Source organism: Gordionus sp. m RMFG-2023, chromosome 1 (assembly GCF_954871325.1).
Source record: "Gordionus sp. m RMFG-2023 chromosome 1, tfGorSpeb1-WG-v2, whole genome shotgun sequence".
Classification (NCBI taxonomy): Eukaryota; Metazoa; Nematomorpha; class Gordioida; order Chordodea; family Parachordodidae; genus Gordionus; species Gordionus sp. m RMFG-2023.
This window is the reverse complement of record NC_088775.1, coordinates 2,231,171-2,258,769: the sequence shown is the minus strand read 5'-3', so window position 1 is coordinate 2,258,769 and position 27,599 is coordinate 2,231,171. Positions and strand designations below refer to the sequence as shown.

General features: G+C 29.9%; 1 protein-coding gene across 3 annotated transcripts; it reads left to right on the top strand.

Moving 5' to 3' along the window:
- Window positions 1–226: 226 nt before the first annotated feature.
- Window positions 227–27,599, top strand: LOC135922365 (AMP deaminase 2-like). Of its 3 annotated transcripts, none has more exons than XM_065456746.1 (17): window positions 227–300; window positions 5,555–5,762; window positions 6,118–6,382; window positions 6,909–7,029; window positions 7,650–7,836; window positions 8,076–8,391; window positions 9,035–9,217; window positions 15,664–15,745; window positions 15,856–15,918; window positions 16,255–16,386; window positions 16,469–16,632; window positions 20,464–20,590; window positions 21,901–22,064; window positions 23,432–23,552; window positions 24,135–24,308; window positions 24,797–24,907; window positions 26,045–27,598. In XM_065456746.1, exons 2-17 carry the CDS (start codon window positions 5,597–5,599, stop codon window positions 26,213–26,215), a joined length of 2,547 nt encoding a protein of 848 aa, XP_065312818.1. In that variant the 5' UTR covers window positions 227–300; window positions 5,555–5,596; the 3' UTR covers window positions 26,216–27,598. The 3 variants fall into 3 exon arrangements, with proteins under 3 accessions (XP_065312818.1, XP_065312819.1, XP_065312820.1); XM_065456747.1 differs by having other exon boundaries at window positions 284–389; window positions 26,045–27,599; XM_065456748.1 differs by lacking the exon at window positions 227–300 and adding an exon at window positions 390–408 and having other exon boundaries at window positions 26,045–27,599.

The window sequence follows — 27,599 nt, the reverse complement described above, 5'->3', positions numbered from 1 at the left end:
GAAAATACTTCCATTGAAATGTAACATCTATGAGAGATAGTTTGTCTTCAGTTTCGAGATCAGACAGGTCACGTCAAATTAATTTTTTAATTGACCTGAAACCTAACTTTCTGCTCTTAAATTCAGGCATGTTACCTCTATATGCTATTTTAAAAACAACAATTTTTTTGTATGTCACCTTATTGAACACGTTTTTTAATAAAATGCTTAAATTAGACATCGGACGTGCACTATCAATATTTATTCTATTCGCTTTTTGAGATTCGGTTACATTCAAAATTTAAAAATTTTGTTTACGAGGTATATCTTTTGTTTCTTACTTAGAAATATTAATTACCCTAATTTTCAATTTTATCATTCTACAATTGTATATATAAAAAATTGGAAAAGTAACATCCTATATAAAATGTTTAGATTTTTAATTAAATTATTAAAAATTATTCTATTAATATATTATATAATCAATATTCTTTTATAGAGAATATATATTTCTGTCCTCATTCAGTTTATATTTTTTTCTCAAGCTTACCACATTTAATTATAATATTTTATACAAAGACAAAACTTTCATTTGATAATATAAATATGTTTATTATTTTAAATGGCTTGATAGTTGTTTGACACCATATATAATATTAATATATGTTTATTATTTTAAATGGCTTGATAGTTGTTTGACACCATATATAATATTAATACTATTTATATTTAATTTTCTTAAAATTTTATGATATAAAATAACCTACCCAAATATAAAATTAAATTTATAAAAAGATTACTAATACATTAATACTTATTTTATTTGTATTACTATACATTAAACTTTATCATATTTATAAATATAAAATAAATAGAAATAATTAAATGTGAATTAAATCTAATCATGTGCTTACTCAATCATTAAATTAAATCACATGCTAGGTAGCTTTAAACTTTCCATAAATGCATTTGTTATAAATTAAATCACATGCTATGAAGCTTTAACTTTCTATAAATGTGTTTTTTATAAATTAAATCACATGCTAGTTAATATTTTATCATTAAACTTTCTATAAATGAATTTATGTTAATTTTAATCAGGGATATAAGCCATTTGTTATTATCTGATGCAATTCAGAATTGATTAGAAATTTGTGTCTTATTCCCATCCCAGTTATAGATATGGGAAATTATGGTGGAGAGAGTGGGTCTATTTTTTCAATATTGCAATTTTTAGAGTTGTGCTAATATTGGAACAGATTAAGAACAATAGGCTGATATTTTTTTTTAAAAAAATGATCCTATCCAATATAATATCATTGTTTTTGGCTATTTCATGATTGTATTTTATATATATAATATTATTTATAATTTCCTTATAATAAATGAATAAAAATGACTAATATAATTTTAATATTAAAAAAAAAATGAAATTTTAAAAGATAGGATGTTAAAAATTTTACTTTTGAAATGTAACTAGTTACACTTACAAATTAACAATTATATTTCAAATATAACTAGCTAAAGTTATTTTTTAGCACAAATGTAACTAGTTTCTAACAATGCTAATCTGCAACAATAAAAGCATTTTAAAATATTTAATGAGTCATATTCATAAACAATGTTATGCCTTAAAAATTGAGTAAAACAACAAACAAAATTACACTTAATCATTCCTATTAATGTGCCAAATTAATTGCCTTGGCCATGAAAAATATGAATAAAAATTGATGTTATATGTAGAATGTTTTACCGTTCAAATATCGATATTATTATAATTTTTAATTAATAAACTATGTATAAAAAGAGTAAAAAAGTGTTAATTAAATATGTATCAATTCCAAAACAGATGAAAATAAAAAGAGTTACATGAATGACCAGGGTGTTCCAAAAAACCGTTATAACTCATTAAATACCTAACAAAGTCCAAATTTTTTGAACATTCATATACTTTAACTCAAAAATATGAGTCTACTAAAAAAAATCTGTGATTGATTTCCTTATAATTAACAATTATTGAGTTAAATTTTAAACCTATAAAGTTTGATATTTCAAATTGAATCGGTTTTTAATTAATATCTAATTATTTAACAGTTACAAAAAAAGGATCATTTTTTGTTTGCTAACGAGCAAAAATTTCTCGTTTTTAATCTCTAACTAAATAAGGGTTAATCAATTGAAAGAGGTTTCCCGAAATCTCAATCTAACTGCCTACTCTAATACAAATACATGCTACCATTACTGTTAGCTAGAGTTTATAAAAAAATATGTAGTAACAAAGTTGCTATTACCTCAAATATTTTTTTGTTGTAAACGTTTACAGTTACTATGACTTAAGAAAAATGTACCGATTTAAAAAACGCTAAGTTACATATAATTAAATCGCGATAAAATATTTTTTTTAAAAAACCCTCGGGAAAATCGGCACAAAATGGCGGTAGATTTAAATATTTTTTTTGGAAGGAAAATAGGGAAAGAAAAATATACAAAGTAAGATCTAAATTTTTTTTAAAAAAAAATATTAATTTTCAATCCTTTTTTTCGGGCTTTTTGTAAGTTTTTTTAAAAAAAAATTCTCGACGTTTAAAATTTTTGATTTATTTTACGTCCAATTTACAGCTGATTTTTACTATTCGTGATCAATATAATCGCGAAACTGTTTCTAAAGTTTGTTTGCTTTTATTTTGGACAGTTTGATCTTGATATCAATTAACTTTTTGACGTAGTCTTAATAAGCTCAAATAGAATAGGTAAAAGAAAAATAATTTGGGGGGAAAAGAAAATTTTTGCAAAGAAGAAAAGAAATAAAAAAGAACACGAAAAGTTTAAAAAAAAATGAAATGAAGAATATAAGGAAAGAAAGAAAATAGAATCCTTTATTTTTTATTTATGCAATCTTAATTAAGGATTGAAATTTAAAAGATATCTTCCGCCATTTTCTTTCTTTTTTAAAGAAAATATAAAGATTGAAAATCGCAGAAATTTAAATAGAATAGGTAAAGAAAAAATAATACGGGGAAAAAGAAAATTTAGCAAATAAAAAGAAATGGAAAGTTAAAAAATGAAATGAAGAAAATGAGGAAAGAGAAAGAAAGAAAGAAAGAAAATAGCATCGCCTTTTTTATTTCTACAATCTTAATCAAGGATTTAAATTTAGATATTTTCCGCCATTTCCATTTTTTTAAGGGAAAAAAAGATTGAAAATCGCAGAAATTTAATTAGAATTGGTAAAGAAAAATATATCGGGGAATAGAGAATGGAAAGAGTATAAAAAGAAATTGAAAGTTAAAAAAATGAAATGAAGAAAATAAAAAAGAGAGAAAGAAAGGAAAAAAAATAGAATCCACTCTTTTATTTTAAAAATCGCGGAAATTTAAATAGAATAACGATAAAAAAATAGTAATTCGGTGAAAAAGTAAATTTAGCAAATAAAAAGAAACGGAAAGTTAAAAAATGAAATGAAGAAAATGAGGAAAGAGAAAGAAAATAGAATCCACTTTTTTTATTTTAAAAATCGCAGAAATTTAAATAGAAATAGGTAAAGAAAAATAATTTGGGGGAAAAGAAAATTTAGTAAAGAAGAAAAGAAATGGAAAGTATCAAAAAAAAATGAGAAAGAGGAAGAAGGAATGAAAATAGAATCCTCTATTTTTTTATTTCCGCAATCTTTATAAGGATTTAAATCTAAAAGGTACCTTTCGCCATTTTATTTTTTTAGGCAAAAAATAAAATATTATAAAAAAATCAATAAAATATTAAATTTTTTACTTTTTTTTCTTCTCATCACATTTTATTGTTCAAATTTTTTTTTGTCATTCATTCCAAGGTCATTCATTCATTAGATTAAATCTTCTTTAACACAACATTAAACAAGGTTTATAAATTAAAGCCATATTTAATAATAATAATACGACCGAACCTTCGAAGGTGGCACCACTTTATTTTGATAACCTTGAGTTCAGTTCTAGTAACTTTTCATGAGAACTCTAAATTTTTAACAGATAATTAGCTGGTCACTGTCATTCATTCGATTAAATCTTCTTTAACACAACATTAAGATCATGTTTTTATAAATTAAAGCCATATTTAAAAAATAAAATAATAATACGACCTAATCTTCGAAGGTGACACTAGTTTATCTTGACCACATTTAGGTTCAGTTCAGGTAACTTCTCATGAGAACTCTAAATTTTTTAAACAGATAATCAGCTGGTCACTGTCATTCATTCATTAGATTAAATCTTCTTTAACACAACATAAAAACCGCATAAATTTAAGCCGTATTTTTAAAAATAAAAATGAAATAATAATACGACCGAACCTACGAAGGTGGCACCATTTTATCTTTACCACCTTAGGTTCAGTTCTAATAACTTCTCATGAAAACTCTTTTTAGCCTCTTTGAAAACTTGTAACTAGTTACTTTAGAAATTTTTTTACAAGGTACTTGATTTCGTTTAAAATTTACTGGAAACCGTTACTTTTTAAAGGATGTAACTGTAATTAAAAATTACTTTCACAACGCAAGCTGCCTTCCTATCGACTCTACTAGAAACCCGATCAATAATCCTCGAGAGATAAAGGTTATAGGGTTTATCATCTATCACCTCGGGTATTTTTTTTTAAAAATCGTTTTTAATTTACCTAATCTCCGAGCTTTCGCCAGCAACGCCCGATAACATGGACCATCTTGCCCCTTGGATGCTCCCCCTACCTTTTCCCCATACTACCTCATCCTCCAAGAGTTAATAGAATCATCTTCCCTCTTGGTCAATGTATGGAGGCTTACCCGTAATTAGTAGTCTTGATATTTCCTCCCAGCCCGTCGGCCGCTCCGTGTCTAATATTTTTAATAGGAAGTCGGACCTGGCCGGAAATTAGAATTTTAGCTGGTCGGACCGAACCCTACTAGCAAAATATTTATCTTTTAAATCTTATTTTATTTTCATCGATTTTTTTTTTTGCAAAAAAAAACAATAAAATTAATATTTACTAAAACAGATATTTTAATGTATTTTTTTTCTATCCTCGAGGTACGAGATAATTAGATGTCAATTGTTTTATTATTTTTTTTTACCCTTACTAAAAAAAAATGCAAGGTAAAAAATGGAGGAGTGGGAGGGGGTTTGTGTTTAAAAAGAAGAATATATTTGAGAATATTTCTTTTTTGTATATAAAGGTTAAAACTAACCCTCCCCCCATGCCGATAATTCAATATCGACACGGCTCTGGCGCGCACACGCCAATATGGCGGCCCATGGCGAAGATTAATTCGTCTATCCTTTATAAACCCCCCCCACCACTTCCCCATATTCATCTAAGCTTCTAAGGGACACGTGAATAAGCAGTTTTGGAGGAATTTGTAGGCCTCTATCCCCGCCTTGTGCTCCCGATGTGCTGGTCTCTGCTAACGCGAAGACAAGGGAATGCGGAGAGGGAATCAAGAATAAAAATGGAGAAGTTCGAAAATAACTTGATTTTATTTTTCGCAGACCACGTGATTTTAAATTAAGTATAAAAAAATTTTTTAAGAGAACAGGATATTAAAATAAATTTTTTTTTTTAATATCTCAAGACGTACGTGATTTGATCGAAACCAAAAAACAAAGAAAAAAGGATGTCGCAAAGATTCAATGGTTCCCGCCGAAATAGCTCTCATTCTCCGTCCCCTCCCCCACCCTTGCTCGGGGCACCCCAAAAGTTTCCCCTGTTCGATAAGAATATGATCAATAGCTATAAACTGGACGTCAAATCGCATTCTAAGGAGTCGCTAGAAATTGACGGTTTTTTTCTATTCCAAAAAAAACACATTCTATAAATCCCGGCCGGGCCGAGTCAATTTTAAAATCCGGGCCGGGCGGATTTTTTTAAAATCCCCGCGAAAATGTTAAAAACGGTTTTTTAGGACCTACTAGACAAAACAAAATAAGGTTTTGAAACAAAGCTCTCCTTTCTCCCTTTTTAGCGGCCAAAATGTTTTTTTTTACGTTTTGCGTCACGCGTTATAAAAAAGGACTTATAAAATTCTAAAGACCAGTATCGGATAAAAAATCCGCTTGTTCGTGGAATGATTCGAAACCCGATTTAGCAGTATATAATGTATATTACTTATTTTTTCTTGCTCTCCCATCCCGGAAGACTCGAAACCCATATCCGGTTTAAATCTTTCTCTTTTGAAACCCGAAATACGGGCTTCCTTCGATCTCCCCAGATATCCGATCGAGGAAGTGGAACAAGAAACCAGAGCGGCGAAAAGCATGATAAAAGATCAGATGAGTTTCAAGCGAAAGTCTCACCACGTCCCCCATTCGGTACACCTCACTCAAACCTTCCCACTGATAAACGGGGCGGATAGGTTAGCGATAAACGATCTTAAGATCGATGGCGATATTACAGACTCGAGGTTTTTTTTTAAAATTATTGTTCAGCTTTTTTTTTCTTTCTTTCTTTCTTTCTTTCTTTCTTTCTTTCTTTCTTTCTTTCTTTCTTTCTTTCTTTCTTCCTTTCTTTTCTCTCAAAGAAAGAATAACAAAAAAAAATCTTCAGTGAGCATTTATAGATTTTTTTTTCGCCCAAAATTTTGAGCAAACATTCGATCAATATTCTTGGGTTGGTTAGCATTCTTAATTTTTTTTAAAAAAATATCTTAAAATATTTTTCATTTAGAGGTAATTATGAAATATTCGTCCTCTAGTTCATATCGCGAGTTCATAACCCAAGTCAGATTGGGTTGATTTTTTAGACCCAAAACTTGGCTCAGTTTTTCAGTCGAGTAACAACGCTAAGATTTCTTGAAACCCTGGTTATGTTGGTTTTTTTTTTGAAGACACCTTGTCTGCCAAACAGTGAGCGCAAACTAGCAGCAACTATTCAAAAGAGTATTTTTCTATTTTATATACCTTTTCAATCAAAAAATAATAAAACATAAGTGAGGCCAAACGGACCCCGGGGCTAAATGACCTTTCAACGTTACCCGGAGATAGTGCTTTCCTGCACGACTGCGAGTCTATCCAGTATCAAAGAGTATCCGTGAGCGGGGATGAGATCGGGGTGAATTATCATAATTATATACATAGATAGACCCGTGCGACGCCGTGTAAATTAGCCGCCACGGGTGATTTTCGACTACGCCAACGCCCAAAAAAAATGTCGGGGTCCCCCCGCTGTAAAAAAATTGGCGGAATGGCGTCGTGATGCATATTTTTTGATTGATATTGAAACATGTATTTAATTATTTTTATAATGGCACGGATGAAAACGTAAAATTCATGAGATATTTTGAACGGCATAATTCCCAAATTAATAATTTTGGCGAAGATAAATAAATTTTTTTTGGGTCACCGGATATGGCAGATATTCTCTTTCCTGCTACTTAAAGGAAGCTAAGACAGATGTTCTCTTTCCTGCTACTGAACTCATGACCAAATTAAACTAGGACATAAATACCGGAACTCATTTAAAAATTACCGGTTTTAGAATCGGTTGATGTGTGATTTTATTATAGCGGAGGGTTTATCTAATGTTTAATTTTTTATTGACATTTTTTCCCCCCATTTTTTGTTTCACGGGCTTCTAAACATCTGGAAATGATGAGAATGCGGATTTAGTAAAAAGTCAATAGAGGAAAGAATCAAACAGAAAATTATAATTTTTTGTTGTTGAATTGACAGGTGCCGATCTACGACTACATACACTCGTCCAAGGCTATTTTCGAGAGTCTGAGACTGAGAGAGAAATACGCGTACCTCTCCTTTCAATCCTTCCCAACTTTCAGTTCCAGGTACCTGAAATCGCTTTACAAATTCTCCCATTTTCAATCGGACATCGTCAAACAAGAGAATAAGATGAGTCTAGAAGGTGATTGATTTGGAATTAATATTTTTTTTTATAAAATTTCGTTCTTCCTTACATCCAATCGAGAATAATACCTGAGAGAGAATGAGATAAGGCAAGATCAGAAGAATAAGATCCAAATGCGGAGATACGCAAATACTAGCGGTATAGGTCCAGTTACCTTGAAATTTTTAACGGATTGTGGATCGATACTCCAAAAATGATAATTTTATAATTTGTCCTCGCGAATTTTTTTTTTCCAGATCACCCTATAAATCCTCCAACCATGACCAAGAAGGGAAACCCTTACGAATGCTCTCTCCTACCGGATCTACATCTCAAGGTTATCTCGAAGGACGGGATTTTTAACATCCTACGTCATTCCACGGGGAATCACGGGAAACAAAATGGTATCCCGAATTTTGATTCCGCGAAAAACGGAAATTGCACCAAGGAGGACCAAGGTGAAAATGGTTTAAAATGCTTCGAAAACGAGGAATTCATGTTTCCCCGTTTAGGAAAGGACGAATATTTAAAGGATTCCCTCATTTTGCAAGATATTCTGACGGACGTTACCATGTAATTTTTTTTGATAGCTTAACATCAAAATTTATAAATACGACATTAACTCTTATTATCGTAAAAAATCTATTTAATACCAAACTGCCCCATTCTCAATCTATGAGGGGGAGGGGTAATATGGTACGGGTCTTTAATTTTAACTTCGAGGATATCGTGTTATCATATATCTAGCTGATAGTTAATTTTAATTAGAAGTTTTTTTTAAACTACACATGCTTAAATGCATTTCTGGCGAAATTAGATTTTTTTTTCAAAAAAACGCGTTATAAAAAACATTTTAAAAAAATTTGTAGATTTTATTTTTGACAAATGAAGTTATTTTTAATTCCATATATTTAAAATTACACTGAATTGACTGTAATATTGATCAGGCATTTTGAAAAATCGCTCAATACGAATCATATGTTGATTCGCCATTTTGAATTTCCCGTATAATAATTGTTTTTTTATACATAAATTTAATCCTATTTCTTATAATTTTGGGAAAATAAAAATGGCGTTATCACCAGCTGACTTGTATTGATATATATACATTTAAATAAATAAATTCTTCATTTGTTGGTAATATTACGATGTACCATTAGGTTGTTCGTATTGTATTACTATAGAGGAATAAAAAATTGTTTTTTTTTACCTTTAGAAAATCTTTCACTTACCGACGCCTTTGTTACTTATCGTGCCGTTTTCAGCTTCACCTGTACCTGAACGAGTTGAGGGAGACGAGCGGACAAAAGTGCATAAAGCACAGGGACTTTTACAACATTCGCAAGGTGGACACCCATATACACGCCGCCTCTTGCATGAACCAGAAGCATTTGCTCAGGTTAGAGCCCCTTGGTAGACCAAATTATTTTATTATTGCGGAAGATTTTACGTATATTTTGGTTAATTAAAGTTTTTTTTTTCTCCTAAAATTATTTTATAACTATATTATAAGAGTTTAGCGGGACCTTATAGCATTCATACACGCGACTTCTTGCGCGATTTAAAAGGCGTGATCAAAAGCATTCCCGGCGGAGATTTTTGCTAAAATTTTTTTTTTTTTTATAGAGTATCGAGGAACTTTTATAGCATTCATGCACGAGGCTTCTTCCGTTAATTGAATACATTTTCTTCTATAAATCCGAAAATTTACTTAAGTTCAAAAAAAAAGAAGATATAGAACTGTTAAGGATTTTTTTTTGCAACAAATGGCCACTTGGGCTAAGCATTTTCTCGGAATTTTTTTTTCCTATAAAACTCAAAAATAAAAATGGTAGCCTTTACTTTTCCATGTCCGGTTAGACAGATGATCTTAAAAATGCGATAATCCTCCCTTTTTTTTGGACCAACTCTTAATAGGGAATTTTAAAAATTTTTCTATGGATTTTTAAAAAAAAGTTTAAGCAATAATGATTACATTTTTTTTTATGCTACTAAAAATTTTTATCACTTTTTCAAGAATTATGGGTGAGATATATCGCCTTCAATTAGGTTAAATCCCCCTTTAGAGCATTCTCGATAGTATTATAAACCTATGTTGTGTGTTTTAAAAAAAAATGACGCTATAGTTCGCAACAAATTGAACGTTTCATCGCAGCGTTTTCAAAAACGTAAACGCGACTATGTTTAAATTGAAAGCGTGTCTAAATTTTCAAAACCAAGAAGAAAAAAAAAAGGCTTGCCCCCTTTATTTAATCAGAAAAAACTCATTCCATAAGCTAAAAATATTATTTAAAAACGGCTAACTCAATATTTTAGCCAAATTATTGTCTAAACCTTTAGATTTTGATAATATATGTCTAGATCTTCGTTCCCTCTATGAGCAAAATCTTCAGCCTTGCGTAATATTTTTCTGGATGGAATATTTGAGTTAGCCCTTTTTGAAATAATCGGCCCAAAACGAGCCGTTTAACAACGCTACTTTTTTTTAGATTTGATTTCGTGTCCGTGCTATCTATCACTTCAAAAGTTTAAAAATTTTGTTTTTTAAAAATAAATTAATTTAAAATGATTAAAACGGGAAATGTGTCCAATTTTAAACGAATATCTGAGTTGCAATGTTTTGCGTTTTTTGAAATGCCGCGTTGAAAACGTTCAATTTGTACGCGCAACTATTACTTAAAGTTTTGTAAGTATTATGGTCCGTGTAAACTCAAATAATTTATTCAGGAAAATATTAAGCAATCGTGCCCACAAATTGAGCGTTCGCGTTTTGCCGTAATTTTTAAACGATAAAAAAAAACGTAACGCCTCCCTTGTTTAATTTTCCCACAATAATTTTTATTGTACTATAAACTATATATATATATATATATGGTGAATTCCATATCAAATCAACCAAGGTTTCAACCCGACCCCTTTCAAATTTTTTTTAAATTTTGCATACTGGTGGTATATACTATAACTAAGAAAAAAATGAAATTTTACCTCCCAAAAAGGCTTACCCGCTAAGATATGGGCGTTTAAGGCGCGGAAAAATGGTACATTTTTGACAAAAAGTGCCACATTTATTTTCAAATATCTCGAGAAATAATTAAGTTAGAAAAATAATTTAAATTTTATTATGTAGCTTAATAATAGTTCTTTAATATGACATAAAAATAAATATGATATAAATTTGATGAATGTCCAAAACCGGATGTATAAAACCGGAAATGGCCATAGAAAAAAAAAGGTATTTTTTTTTCGAAATTTTTTTTCTATAGATAGATATAACACTGCTTTATATTTGTGCCAAATCCTAGCCTGGGATAAAAAAGGGTCTAGGAGTTATGACTCTTTATATGGCTTAAATTGATCAAAAATATCTTCATTTAATGAATACTTATGAAATAATGTTTTTTTAAAAATTATGTCTAAATGATAGGCCCTAACTTTTTTTTATTTTTAATTGTTAACATATTGTGAGTGAATAGATTTGCATTCTTACGACCCAAAAACTGTGTTTTAGCAGGTGGACCAGGTACACATACCATGTGTATCTGCACACTACACCAAAATTTTAAGCTTATTTTAATAGGGGGAAAATTAAAACAGCTTACAAACAATAATGATCATTATAATTATCCTCCAATAAACGATTATAAACATTGTATTGCACAAAGTCTTTGCAATCCTGCCCAGCCTGGATGTTACTTCAATAAATGTAAATTTTGTCCTGGATCATCCCAAATAAAAGAAAGACTTATTATATTATTTGATACGAATTCAATAGATTATATATCATTTAAACAATGGTTGGTAGTTGATAGAACTACGCTCGAAACGCTGACAAAATCAGCTTATAAATTCCTAGATTATTTAATTGAGAAATTAGACAATTTGATTCCACATTCATTTATAGCATCACAACAATCATTATTTCAAAACAATTTAAAATCTAATTTAAATGTTGGCGAATACTTAGTTATTGCTGACTTTTCGGAAAATTATGCATTTTTAGTGCAAGACCATGCGCACAGGGATTTCATTGGACAAATAATCAGTCCACTATTCACCCTTTTATCATTTTTTATCGTCAGGACAACACTATAAAACATATAAGTTTAGTGGTGATATCAGATTGCTTAAAGCACAATGCCTGTGCCTTTTATTTATTTCAAACTAAAATGACCTTATTTTTAAAAGAAAGATTTGATATATTGACCAAAATTTATTATTTTTCTGATTGGGGCCGTAATCCAATATAAAAAAAAAAAATTTCATAAATCTCTATAATCATGAATGTGATTTTGGTATAAAGGCCGAGTGGCATTTTTTTGCTACAGCTCATGGAATAAGTCCGTGCGACAGTTTAGGAGGTATTACAAAACGGCTAGCAGCTCGAGCTAGTTTGCAACTGCCATATCAAAACCATATTTTGACACCAATGGATTTATTCGACTTTGCAACAAATAATATACATGGAGTAAATTACATTTTTGTAAGCAATAATGAATACAATAATATGGAAAATCATCTAGAAAGCAGATTTTTGAGAGCAAAAAGAATTCAGGGAACACAAAAATACCATGCTTATATTCCCCTTGATGAAAATAAAATTAAAGTCAAAATTTATACCAATTCTTTAGATAATTTAATATATGATATATTGTAAACATAATTATGAATTATTATATTATATGTAATTATGCATTTCAGAAAAATAAAGTTATAAATTGGTTTAGAATTATTTTGTCAAGTAATTTTCAGTCACAACATGTTAACAATTAAAAATAAAAAAAAGTTAGGGCCTATCATTTAGACATAATTTAAAAAAAAACATTATTTCATAAGTATTCATTAAATGAAGATATTTTTGATCAATTTAAGCCATATAAAGAGTCATAACTCCTAGACCCTTTTTCATCCCAGGCTAGGATTTGGCACAAATATAAAGCAGTGTTATATCTATCTACGGAAAAAAAATTTCGAAAAAAAAAATACCTTTTTTTTTCTATGGCCATTTCCGGTTTTATACATCCGGTTTTGGCCATTCATCAAATTTATATCATATTTATTTTTATGTCATATTAAAGAACTATTATTAAGCTACATAATAAAATTTAAATTATTTTTCTAACTTAATTATTTCTCGAGATATTTGAAAATAAATGAGGCACATTTTGTCAAAAATGTACTATTTTTCCGCGCTTTAAACGCCCCATATCTTAGCGAGTAAACCTTGTTGGGAGGTAAAATTTCATTTTTTTCTTAGTTATAGTTTATACTACCATTATGCAAAATTTAAGAAAAATTGAAGAGGGTCGGGTTGAGAATCGACTTTTTTTGGTTGATTTGATATGGAATTCACCATATATATATAGTTATATAACTTTATTTAAATACATCAAATATTCGGTAATAGGAAAAAAAACCCCTGGAAAAAAAACCCCGGAAAAAAACTCCCGGAAAAAAACCCCCAGGAAAAAAAACCCTTGGAATTATTTTTATACACTCTCATATTTAAGTATAATCTAGCAATAATTTATATTGAATTGGTATTTAGTCAATTGCAAGTTAATAATTTGTTAAAAATATTATTGTTCAGCAACTAGTTAAATGAACAGATATTAAAATGTATTATCACCGTATATAAAGACAAAAAAAAAATTTTAATTTACAAAAATATTTTATTCATAAAATTTATATATGAACGCGGTTAAGAGTATCATTGGTTATGATTATTAATATGTTTAATAATTTATATTTATTTTTTCAATTAGGGGATCACATCGTAATTAGAGGATGTTTTTATCATTTGTGTCAAAGTACCCATAGAAAAATTCAGAAGCTGGGTCTGGAAAACGAATACAGGACCGATGATACTCTAAGTTTTTTTTTGTGGTATGATAAACGGCTTAGCATTCGTTTAGTTATGTGATATGGGCAATGCAATGACATTCCTGAGATCGGTTACTCCGAGCAATGGTAAGGATATTCTTGATTATTTCGATAAAAATATGTCAATGGAGTATCAAGGGAGGTCATAAGAAGCAATTCTAAATCCCAAACACGTCGAATTGAGCCTCGATTTCCTCCAGAAACCTGGAACGCGAATCAGAGCACTCTCTCAGATGAAGAACGAACAAATAACCAATGCGAAGGTTGGAATCATCGTTTTTCTAATCTGGTTGGGAATAAACACCCATCAATCTGGGTACTCATTAAAAAAATGAAATGCTAGGTGGCTGCCGATGAAACCAAACTTGAAAGATGGCGTGTAGGTAGTTGGACATCGAAATCAAAATCGCAGAGTTCTAACAACCAGATTCAGCTAAAGAAACTTTGCGAAGAATACCGTGATGGGGTGCGAAGCCTTCCAGATTTTATAAAAGCGATTTCCTTCAATATTCGATGTCAACCCATATAATATTATTATAAATTATAAAATTTGTATATACATAATCATGATTTACCAATAAAATAAACATTTCTTATTATGTCAAATTAAGTCTATTTAATATCATATTTAAAGATGGTATTGTATTTTTACTAAAATTTTTTACAATTCATAGTTATTTTACTGAGGCATTTTTTCCCAGTACCAATTTAAACATCAGTTTTTCTTATTTAAGAATTTTTTTATGAAGAGTAGGCCAAATAAAAATATACCTATATTATTAGGTCTTAAGTAAATTCTATAAAAATGAAAAAAAATTATTAGGGAATTTTTTTCCGGGGGTTTTTTTTCCTGGGGATTTATTTTCCGGGGGTTTTTTTTCCTGGGGGTTTATTTTCTGGGGGGTTTTTTTCCTGGGGGTTTATTTTCCAGGGGGTTTTTCCGGGATTCCAAATATTCATACTTTTTAATTTTATGAAAATCTATAAAACTATTATTTTTGGGGCTTAAAAACATTAAATACACCACATTTTTTTTTAAAGCATCCTGGTATTTTACATCTATCCTTCTTATCATTATATTTGGACCAATGAGCTGTTAGGTCTTTACTAACCTAAATTGAGGTTGTCTTTTTTTTTTATTAATTATTCTTCTATTCAAAAATTTTAAATAAGTTTCTTTTAAAAAAAAGAAAAGGATTTGTCTTTTGAAAGTACATATTATCGTCTGCGTTCTTATTTTTTTCTTTAATTTCCAAATATATTCTCTTTTTATTTAGGATTTATAAGTAAGTTATTTATATTACATTTTTATATATAATATTACGAACACGAAGAATAGAAAACCTATTTGCGTATTTTTTTAAAAAATGGTTGCTAAAACTCCAAACTGTAATTTTTACCAATTTGCACGCGAGGTCATTTTGAAAGTCATTATTGGCTCTCGCGACGCAGCGTTTCGAAACGCTCGATTTGCATCTCACTATTAAGATTTTTGTTTCATAGATGGCACCAATGACATATATAATACCTAGACTGATGATTCATTCATTAAAAAGCATTTTTAAGCGTCGTTAAAAGCAAATCAGCTGGACCCGCCATTTTGGTAATACATATAGTAATTATTCTCATGTCAAAAACTACTATTAAATTGATAACTAGCTTCCTTAGTATCTCTATGATCCGATAATTCTTTAATAAAGTTTTTTGCATCAGATATAGGAATAAATTAGGCTCTCGTTTAAAATTTTAAACGAGATTAGTGTAACCAAGATGGCGTCTCCAGCTGATTTGCATTGATGTAACCTTTTAATGAATGAATCGTCAGTCTAGTTATATACGTCATTGGATGGCACATAAAAGATTTGGACATGTATTAACTAAATTCTCGAGGCTTAGGCCTTTCTTTTTTTCTGGTCAAAATATTGAGTCCGTTTAAACAACCGCTTAAAAATGTTACCTTTTAAGGTTTATCAAAAAGACTCTCAAACGAAGCGCCTGCGAACGTAAAGTGGAAATCGTTACGAAAGACGGCAAGACCTTGAGCCAAGTTCGAAACCCGAAAATATTTTTAAAAAAATGAAAATGAGGGGGGGGGCAAATTATTTCGATTGCACACATGATTCCATAAATAATCCCTATAATGACTCTTATCAACAGGTTTTCGACGAAATGAAAATTTCCCCTCAAGACCTCAGCGTCGATATGCTAGACGTCCACGCGGTAAAACATAAAATATTTTTTGAATATTCAAATTTACAACAAAAAAATTTAAAATTTATTAACAAATAAATAGCAAGCCTTATCTATTTTTAATATCGGTATCGGTTTATAAAACAGTCAATTTACAAATTAATTCGATTAATTGACCCCACCCCCCATATCGGGCCATAAAGATTTTCCGCTAGGTACCCGTCCCGTTATAATCGGACTATCGGATAGGTCTCGCGTTTTGCGGAAGTTCTACCCTATTATTATTATTCGTATTTATTAAGTGTTTTTTTAGAATCGGAAAATAAAATAATCATCTTTATTTTTACGTTTTATCTATCGAATTAGGATAGGGACACCTTTCACAGGTTCGACAAATTCAACGCTAAATACAACCCGATCGGGGAGAGCAAGATTAGGGAAATCTTTATCAAAACCAACAACTTCGTTGGCGGAAAATATTTTGCCAAAATTATGAAAGTATTATAAACTTTAATTTAATATTCTTCCGCCATCGCATACAATTTTTTACGCGACTTTTTTTCTCCTTCCTCCTTTTAAGGAAGTCATGTCCGACCTGGAGGAAAGTAAGTACACAAACTCGGAACCCAGATTATCTATATATGGCTCCGACATGAACGAATGGGATAAATTGGCTCATTGGGCCGTTAATTTCGCCGTTTATTCCGAAAACGTCAGATTCCTGATTCAAGTGCCCAGACTTTAGTAAAAGAAGCGATTATTATTATTTCGTTCTTTCGTTTTTTTTTATCTTTAAATTTGCATTCTTTTTATTTCTATCTTTTTTTTTTGTTGATTTTCTTTCTCTTCATTACTAGTTTTTTTTTTTGAAAAAAACCTAAATTTTTTTGGTTTTCAAATATTGAGCGGTAAAAGTACTTCTAATATCCGTCCTACCCCTTTATGGGCAATTATTTTCAGGAATGGGTGCCTATAGATCGTCGCGGCAGTGTGGCGTTTTAAAAACGGACATTTAAAAGGAACAAATTTATGGATAGATAAATGTGATCTCACTATTCCGGAAGAATAAAATGCCGAAAGATATAAGGGGCTGGACAAATTTTTTTTCGAAAATTAAATCGAATATAGATACAAATATTTATCGAATGTTTATATCGAAAATGCAAAATACGATACTCTTTTAAGTGCACAAGATACCTTCAAAAATGTTTAAAATATCCGTGATACTTACTTACCCAACTCTGAGAAGATGGGTTGATTTTTTTTTTAACCCGAATAGGAAATAAGCGAATTGTTTTATGTGTACTAATAATTTAATAGGTTTCTTACTAAGGAAGAAAAGAAGACCGTGGCTAGAACTAAGGCCCGTGTTATTTAGTAAAATATACTGGAACTAACACCCACGATTATTAATAACATTTTATCATGTGACAATGCAATATCACCTGATGTACCGCTATATTTAAATTTTTTTTTGATGTTTCCATTTTTTTGGAAAATAAAGCCAAAAATAGGGATAACAACCATAGTACAGGAGTTAGACAAAGTGATAATTTTTCTTAACTTTTTCTATATCTAAATTTTAAACAATTCGCAACTAGCAACTTGCCAGGGTGTAGGAGTTAGACCCAGTAGATGTCTCATTACAATATTATACCTTTATAAAAGTAATAATTTTTCTAAATTGTGGTTCGATTAAATATTCAAAATTTTATCTATAGATGATACATTTTTTTGGAGAAATATTTTCCGTCATATGCTTCACTTTTTAGCATGATTAACGATAATTTATATGTTGCGAGATTTGCCTTGTTAAAAAGCTTCTCATCCTGAAGTGCTAATAAATCTTTTTTTTTAAATATCAAAAGGTTTATCTTTCTTGTTAAATATGGGGGCTCCATACAAAAAATATCGCTCAAAAAAATATATACCACAACATTCCTTAAAAACATTTAATAACATTTGAATCTCTTCCTAAACCAAAAGTACTTTTTCATGAAGAGAGGGGGGAATCGGTAAAGAAGTATTTAAAACCTAAAAGGCTAACTAGCTAAAATTCCCAAGAATCCATGTTAAAAATAGGAAGAAAAAAATATGATCCTTAAAGATATTCACAATGTACAGTCAAATATCGGTAAATGCGAGTGTAATGATTTAAGCCGCATTTTTTTCAGCTGCTAAAAAGGAAGTAAAAGATCGGAAGAAAATGATATTCTGCTGGGAATTTACTTTAAAGACTAGATGATGCAACATAATCTCAAACGATACCCACAGATTATGTTCAGTTAAATAATTGCGGGATGCCTCTATTTATTACCCTGATAATTGATGGAGGTGAGTCACAAATAGTTTCACTTTGGCTTGTACAAGTGAAAGCTATAAATGTGTGACATTATGAAATATCATAACAATAATTTAACAAATCTTGTAATTATTATGGCTGATAAAGATTATGGCAGATAGAAGTTCCTTCCATGACATTTTCCCGGCAGTTAGTATTCCACGCGTGTATTTTTTTCATGCTTTGAGGATATTTAAAAAAGAGATTCACAGCTGACCAAGAGAATGTTACTACATCTGAGGTTAAAACAGTGTTGGAAATACTGGAAAAATAGGTATACAGTATGAATGAAGATATGTACTATTATCTTTTATTGGAAATTAATAGATTTAAAATTCCCCTTAGTTTTCATTGTATTTTAATACGTATTGGCGCTTTATTAGAAAAGAATGGGTTATATAATTGGAGAAATGAGGTCACCCCAGCTGCTCAATTTTACTAAACAATCGTTTCGAATCTCTTAATCAAGAAAAATTAAAAGAGGTTAATAAAAATTCTACTTTAAATGTCCTTTCTTTTCAGATTCATCAACAAGTAGTTGGTTCTCAGGTTTTTGAAAGGCATCTTGAGAGGCTACCAGTAGTCACCGATGCATTTTATACCACAGAAATTTATTATTCTATTCTTCTAACCCTTATATGCCTTTAAAAATCATTTCTAAATGAAATGTCACTTCATATCCAAATTCATCTATTTGATATTGATACTATTTTTAAACCATGCCTGTTTATTTAAAATACGAAGAAAACTAAGGGCAATTTTAAATCTATGAGTTTCTTATAAAAGATAATTGTAGATATGTTCAGTCTTACTGTATACCATTTTTTTAGTATTTCCAGCACTGTTTTAGCCTCAGATCTAGTAATCTTTCTCTTGTCAGCTGTGAATCTCTCTTTTAAATATCCTTCAAAGCATGAAAAATACAAAATGTGAATATTCACTGCTGGGAAACTATCATAGAAGGCACTTCTATCTGCCATATCTTTATCAGCCACAATAACCTCAAGATTCGTTAAATTATTATTATGATATTCCATAATGTCACACATTGTTTTTTTACACGTTTATAGCTTTCACTTTGTACAAGCCAAAGTGAAACTATTTGTGACTCGCCATTCTCATCTTATTTAACTTGTAGGTTGCATCCCACGAACATATCCTCGGGATAACGTTTGAGATTATGTCGCATCATCTCGTCTTGAAAGTGAATTCCCGGCAGAATATCGTTTTCTTCCGATCTTTTATTTCCTCTTTAGCAACTGGGAAAAAAAATGCTGGCTTAAATAATTACACTCGCATTTATTGATAATTAGTCTGTACATTGTGAATATCTTTAAAGGGTCATATTTTTTTTTTCTATTTTTAACTTGGATTCTTGGGATTTTTAGCTTGTTATAAGCCTTTTAGGTTTTTTAATATTTTTTCTACCAATTCCTTCTCTTCAAGAGATGGAACTCTTTTTTAGGGAGAGATTCAAATGTTTTTTATTTAAAAAATCTATTTATATGATTATTATAAATTTATCCTTTGTGATTTGTATGTCTACCAAACCATCGTCGCAATTTCTAGGAAGCGTGCAAGTGTCCTTGTTGTTTAAGGCCAACTGTAAATTATTGACGAGTTGCGGAAATGTTGAGGTATTCCTTACATTTTTTTTTGTATGGAGCCCCCTATATTTACGAGAATAATAAACCTTTCTATATCTTTAAAAAAGGTCTATAAGATCTTAAGGATGATGAGCTTTTGACGAAGCAAACCTCGCAACATATGCTGAGCTTGACTGCTCGTATTCTTTGATCGTGCTAGAAAGTGAAACATATGTTCGTATCATCTATAAATAAAATTTGAATATTTTAATTGAACCACAATTTAGAAAAATTATTACTTTTAAAAAGTGATTTTGTGACGAGATATTTACTGGATCTCTAACACCCTTACTTTGGCAAGTTGCTATTGTTTAAAATTTAAAAAATAAAGTAAGTTGAGAAAAAAATTATTCGATTGATTTCTCAAAAAAATGGAAACGTTAAAAACATATTTTTAAATATAGCCGGTTATCAGGTGATAATGAATTGTCATGTGATAAAATGTTATTCATAATCACGGGGTGTTAGTTATAGTATATTTTATTAAATATCACGTGCGTTAGTTCAAGTCACGGCTAAGAAAAGAAAGAAAGAAAAAAGAAAGTAAAAAAATAAATTAAATAATATATATTTTTTAAAAAATAAAAGCGACATATATAGAACCAAAAATCTTGTTTCGAATTTTGAGCAAATTTTGAATAACATTTTTCTTCCGCTCTTTGAGGCGACTAACGATCCCAGCTCTCATCCGGAATTGTACATGTTCCTTAACCAGGTCTAATCATTATTTATAGTAATAATAATGATAATACACGGGTTAGGGGTAAGGGGGGTGAAATAATTTGTGAATAAGATGGAACATTAAGAAAGGGTTAAATTAAATGGATAAGAAGTAAACAGGGTATCTCGGAACTACGAGCCCGAGCCGTTATGAAATCGGTTCTAAATTGTTTGGGACCGGTTTATAACACTTTTTTTTAAAGCCGGGTTATAACCGTTTTAATTAAATTATTTTTTTTAAAGCATAATTTGAAAGATTTTTGATAGGGTTTTTAAAAAAAAACTATATTAATAAATGATGAAGTTATAATTTATAAATTAACTACTAATATAGGTAAGTGTTGTTAAACAGCAACTCAACAATTCATCCAGAAAAATGTTAGGCAAGCCTGAAGATTTTGCTCACAGAAGGAACAAAGGTCTAGACATATATTATCGAAATCTTGAAGCTTAGGCAATATTTTTCTGGATGAAATATTGAGTTAAGAAAAATCGGCCCAAAACGAGCCGTTTAACAACACTAACTATAGGTATAGTTGCTTTTGGAATGTAACTCTAATTAGTTACTCTTATTTTAAGAATGTAACTTGTAACTTCTAACAAATTAGTTCATAAGTAACTTTGATGAGCAACCCCTAAATAAATTGTTTTTTAAAATTTGTTCCAAAAAAACGGGAGTTTAAATTTAAACTGTTAAGAAAGAAAGAACATTCATAATAATGCATTTTGAAAGCGTCATTGAATGCAAATCAGCTGGACTCGCCATTTTGGTAACCCATATAGTAATAATTTTCATGTTAAGAATTACTATTAAATCGATAACTTTGCTTCCTCATTGTCTCGATGATCAGGCAATTCCTTTAATGAAGTTTGCGTCAGACATAGGAATAAATTGGCCTCTCGTTTAAAATTTTTAATAAAGATGCGGGTAACCAAAAATGACGTCCTCAGCTGTTTTCCATTGTTATACACTTTTAATGAATGCATCGTCAGTCTAGGTATTATTTGATGTCATTGGCTATAACCTAAACAGTTATATTAAACGGTTCGACACCTGGGAGAGAAATAGGTAACCAAAATGGCGCCCCCAGCTGTTTTCCATTGATGTACACTTTTAATGAATGCATCGTCAAGTCTAGGTATTGTTATATGTCATTGGCTATAACCTAAACAGTTATAATAAACGGTTCGACACCTGGGAGAGGAATACTATACATATATATATTAAAAAAAGGGTAAAAGAAGAGAATGAGAATGGAAATTAAATGAAAAAAAAATATCATCATTTTAAAAATAAATAAATAGATCGTAGGGTTCGATTCGGTTGACGACGAAAGTAAAACGGAAAACGAATATTTCAATTCTTTATCCCCTCTTCCGGTCGATTGGAATACCCCCGAAAATCCGCCATATTCTTATTACCTTTATTACATGTGGGCTAACATGATGACCCTCAACCATTTTAGAAAGTTTAAGTTATATTTTTATTTTTTCTCAAATTTATATGTGATAAGTACCTCTTCCTAGATCGACTAAGGGGATTAAGTAATTCAGCCGTCCACGCCTTTTAATCTTGTCATTTAAACTACGCCTTTCGCACGCGAATACGTTTATAAAAATAATTCCTTTATTTTTTATTGATGCGCGAAATATTTGCGTGGACACTTACATCTGATTATATTTGTTTACAAAAATTTTGGGTAGGGTTATAATTAGCGAGACACAATTACCCATTGGTTATCTTTTATGTATTTATTCGTCAAATATGATTGGTTGATTTTTTTTTGTTTGATTGGTTTTCGTAAACTATTGGTTGTTAATTTTTTACACATTTTTTTTTTGTTGAATGATATTTTTTTTATTATGGAAAATTATTTAAGCCATTTTTTTTGTAGAAAGCTAAATAAAAATAAAATGAACAGGAATTTAAATATAAATATATAATCGGATTAAAGATGTCATGCAGATTGGTAAAACCTTTTCCAATTGTTTTTTCTAACTTTTGATTGCATCAAAATTTTTTTTAACATATATGATTCTTTCTCATTGGTCACTTGTATCATTACTTGTAAGCTTCTTTTTTTTCTTCTAATTACATAAACTCAATATTTCATTCAGAGAAAATATTACGCAAGCCTTAAGATTTTGCCCATAGAGAAGGAACCAAGGTCTAGACATATATTATCGATGTATCGAGGCTTAGACAATACTTTTCTGGCTAAAATATTGAGTTAGCCATTTTTAAAAAACGGCTCAAAATGAGCCGATATAACAACACTAATCTGAGCATACAATTAAAATAACTTGACTCCCTGTTCTCTCATTTGATATCCTTGTTTGTTGTTCATATTGAATATTAGAATTTGATTTGATCCTATCATTCCCCTTATGTATTTTCATTAAAAATATTGATGTGACTAAATTTTTTTTTTCCTGAGAATCCTGATTTTTTTCAATTTGTTACTTGGGTTAATGTATTTTATGTTTGAGTTAGAACGAGGATACAAGTTGGGATTTTAAAAAATAAAATAGTGTGGTCATCATAACTAAATACTGACTTCTTATATTAGAATCTAAATTATCTAACCTCCTAAATAGCTTAGCCCCAGTTAGGTTTTCTTCCATTAAAGCCATTTTTCAGTTTGGTTTTTTCGTAAATCGGTTATCAATGCCGAGTTAGAACCCTATAATGAGTCGCATAACAAGATGCTCTCGACCCTTATATAAATTAAGTCGCCCTGGTTCATATCAGACAAATAAAAATTATGCATTTCACTTTTATTTTGCCTGTTATTTATTTTCCTAATGAATAATTTTTTTTATAATATATGCAAAGGAGTCGGGGCTTGAACACGTTCGTGCTGCGACCTCATTGCGGGGAGGCCGGGCCTGCCCAACATCTTATAACCAGTTTCATGCTCGCGGAAAATATATCTCACGGACTGTTGTTGAGGAAGGTACGCTATGACCATTTTTTAAGACATTAACGTAGTATAGATAACGAAATGTATGAATTAAATCATGATTTAAGATACGATTAATAAAGTAAATTAGAATAGGAAAAAAAAAATTATAAATAAATAAGATGCGAAAAGGAATGGAAAAGAAATTAATTTTTAAAAAAAAGGTGTATTTAAAAAAAAAATATGAAGGTTTAAAAAAAAATGATAAACTTACAAGAATGCAAAATAGAATTTTTATATACCTAGTTATTGAAATTTTTACTTTTTTTCAGGCACCAGTGCTTCAGTATCTTTACTACCTGGCCCAAATAGGGATAGCCATGTCACCTCTCAGCAATAATTCCCTATTCTTGAATTAAAACTTACAAGAATGCAAAATAGAATTTTTATATACCTAGTTATTGAAATTTTTACTTTTTTTCAGGCACCAGTGCTTCAGTATCTTTACTACCTGGCCCAAATAGGGATAGCCATGTCACCCCTCAGCAATAATTCCCTATTCTTGAATTAAAACTTACAAGAATGCAAAATAGAATTTTTATATACCTAGTTATTGAAATTTTTACTTTTTTTCAGGCACCAGTGCTTCAGTATCTTTACTACCTGGCCCAAATAGGGATAGCCATGTCACCCCTTAGCAATAATTCCCTATTCTTGAATTACCACAAGAATCCTTTGCCGGATTACCTATCGAGAGGTCTGCTCGTTTCCTTATCGACGGATGACCCTCTACAATTTCATTTCACTAAAGTTATATTTATTTATTTCTTTACTTGGGTTTGCACGCAGCATAGAATATAACAATTTGGGAACATTCTAGTTGAGAAAATAAAAATTAGCATTTTCAAACCCTCATCTCACCCTGGCTCCTAAATTTACCAGTTTTTATTTTTACTGGGAGTTCGCGTTAGCCCGCTTATGTATTATAAATAAACCAACATATGAGTATTTGGAAAAAATATCTTTAATTTCTTATAGTATATAAATTGATTTTTCTATTTATTTTTTTATATGAGATGATAGATTGGAATATCAAGAAGAAATTTTCTTTCTTTCTTTCTTTTTAAACATGAGATATGATGCGAGGGCAGTGATGGGAGAGTTAAGGGATGGATGAAATGTTTTAAAGACATCTTCATTATAAGGTCCCTTGAATACTATATTATTTTAACTCCACATCAATTGAATGGAGAGCCTATTTAAACCAAAATACGAATATGTTTTTTTTTGGTAAACAGGAACCTTTAATGGAAGAATACAGCATAGCAGCCCAAGTATGGAAGTTGACTTCGACGGATATGTGCGAGTTAGCTAGAAACAGTGTCATGATGAGCGGTTTTCCTCGAGAAGTAAAAAGAAATTTAATCGATACTTGACTATTTATGATTTATAAGCTCATCATTAGTGTTATTAAACGACTCGTTTTAAAAACGGCTAACTCAATATTTTAGCCAGAAAAATATTACGCAAGCCTGAAGATTTTGATAATGTATGTCTTGACCTTTGTTCCTTCTTATGAGCAAAATCTTCAGTAGAGCTGTGCCGATATTAAATATAGGATCGGATCGGTGCCGATATTTAGCGTTTTCCAAAATATCGGATCGGGCCGATACCCGTAAAACCGATCTGATCTTTTTACTTTTCTTTTTTTTGTTATTTCAATTTATGTTATGTATATTTATTTTACATTATTATAATATTTTCTAAATAATTTTTTTTAATTTTATTTCTTTTTTAAAATAGATTTATAGTATTTTAAATTTTTTTTTTATAAAAATAGAAAGGAACACCCAAAGTTTTATTTTAAATCTTTTTAAATAACGCCAATTTTTTTATTTATACTTTAAATAAAAGAATTTTTTTAAATATGGTATCTGAATTATGGAAATATTTTACAAAAGACAAAGATAATTTTGCAAAATGCGCTAACTGCGGAATCATCTGAGTCTGCCTTCAGTACGGCAGGAGATATAGATAGTCCATATCTTAGAGGCTTATTTCCAGAAAATCTAGAGGCTCTCATATTTATTAAAAAAATCTAATATATTATAATTTTATATATTAAATATTACAATTTTATAATTCCAACATAAAATGGATATATTATTAAATATATAGTCTTAATTGTAGAAATAAAAAAATTTAATTATTCATAATTCGATTTTTTGCATAAAAAAATGTTGATTTCTAAATTACATTTAGTTCAAACGGGGGTGATTAAAAATCAGTAAAAATATCGGTATCGGATTGGTTTTGAAGCAATATCGGATCGGTGAAAAATATGTGTATCGGCACAGCCCTAATCTTCAGGCTCGGGTAATATTTTTCTGGATAAAGTATTGAGTTAGCCGTTTATAAAAATCGGCTCAAAACGAGCCGTTTAACAACACTACTCATCATTAACATTTTTGAATACAATAGAACACTTATATAGAATAGAAGTATACTTTTACTATTTTAACGATCAATTTTTATTATTATTACAGGTCAAATGTCATTGGCTCGGCCCTAATTACCTGAACGAAGGCGTTTCTCGGAACGACATAACCCGAACCAATATTCCCGATATACGAGAGGCCTACAGATACGAAACTTTGATATCTGAATACGATGCCCTCCTACGTGGTTTTCACGCCCCACTAAACGATGAAAATTGAATAGAAAGTTTTTTTTTTATTCGATCTTAAAATTCGGAATCGCGTAATTATCTATTATAGACTGTGATTGATCGAACATCATTCATCCTTATTTTTTTTCTCTCTCAAACTCGACGGACCCATCTCGCGTTGAACCAAAAGATCAATTCGATTGAATCTTGAACATTAAACCTTAAAATCATTCACAAAAATTTATATCTCGCGTTCCATTTTCCGTATTTATCTTTTTGTATTATTATGTGTTTTATTCTTTAAAATGCCCAATTTTTTTTTTTTAAATATATAAATAAGTACCATTGGTAGTTAATTTTAACCAAAATAATACCTTTCATTTTTTTAAACGCTTTCTTTATTTTTTATCTTAATTGAAGGCTTATTTTTGCCTTTAAGGTATTTCTTACGTTTTTTAAAGGGTATTTGTTTTTTTAAAAGGTACTTTTACTTTTTAATTTGAGGGTCTATTTAAAAAAAAAACTTCTAAAATATAAAGGATCCAATTATTATTTGTAGAGCCCCCATAAATAGTGTTGTTAAATTACCTTAACTTTGACCATCTTAATTGTGGCTTTGATCAAGCTTTTAGCCTATATAAAATTGAATTAAGCGTCCAAGTAGAGAGTCTCAACTAGTGTTGTTTAACAACGGCTAACTCAATATTTTAGCCAGAAAAACATTGCCTAAGCCTCGAGATTTCGTTAGTAGATGTCCAAACCTTTGTTCCTTTTACAAACAAAATCTTCAGGCTCGCGTAATATTATTCTAGATTAAATACTGAGTTAGCCGTTTTCGAAAATCGGCTCGAAAAGGAGCCGCCGTTTAACAACATTAGTCCAAAACCTGAAGAGATTGATTGGAATATTTTCGATTAAAAACATGGCTACGCCTTAACAATACTACCCACAAACTTTAAAAAAAAAATCTCTCACGTAAAAGACAGCTTGTCGAAATGTTGCCACATTTTTTTTTTAAATATAATTTCGAAACGCCTTTTTTATAAGCCAAAATTTAAACCGTGACCTTTTATATATTAATATCCCTAATCGATATTTGTGATGGACCAATACCAAAACAACATAAATTTTATTATTTTTTTTAAAAAAATATTTTCGCGGCAAAAAAAGATTGCCATCTTGTTTATATACTTTTTTTTCCCACATAAATTTATACACATTTTAATTAACACGTTTTTAAAAATATATCACGTTATTTATATTAATATTCTAAATACTTAAATTATTAATAATCATTTTTTTAATTTCGAAAATATATTTTTATTATATATTTTTATTCAATTTAATTTTTTTTTTTTTTTAAATATATAAAATTATCAAAATTTCTCCAAATCAAATAACTGTATTAATTAATTATATATTTATAAAACAGC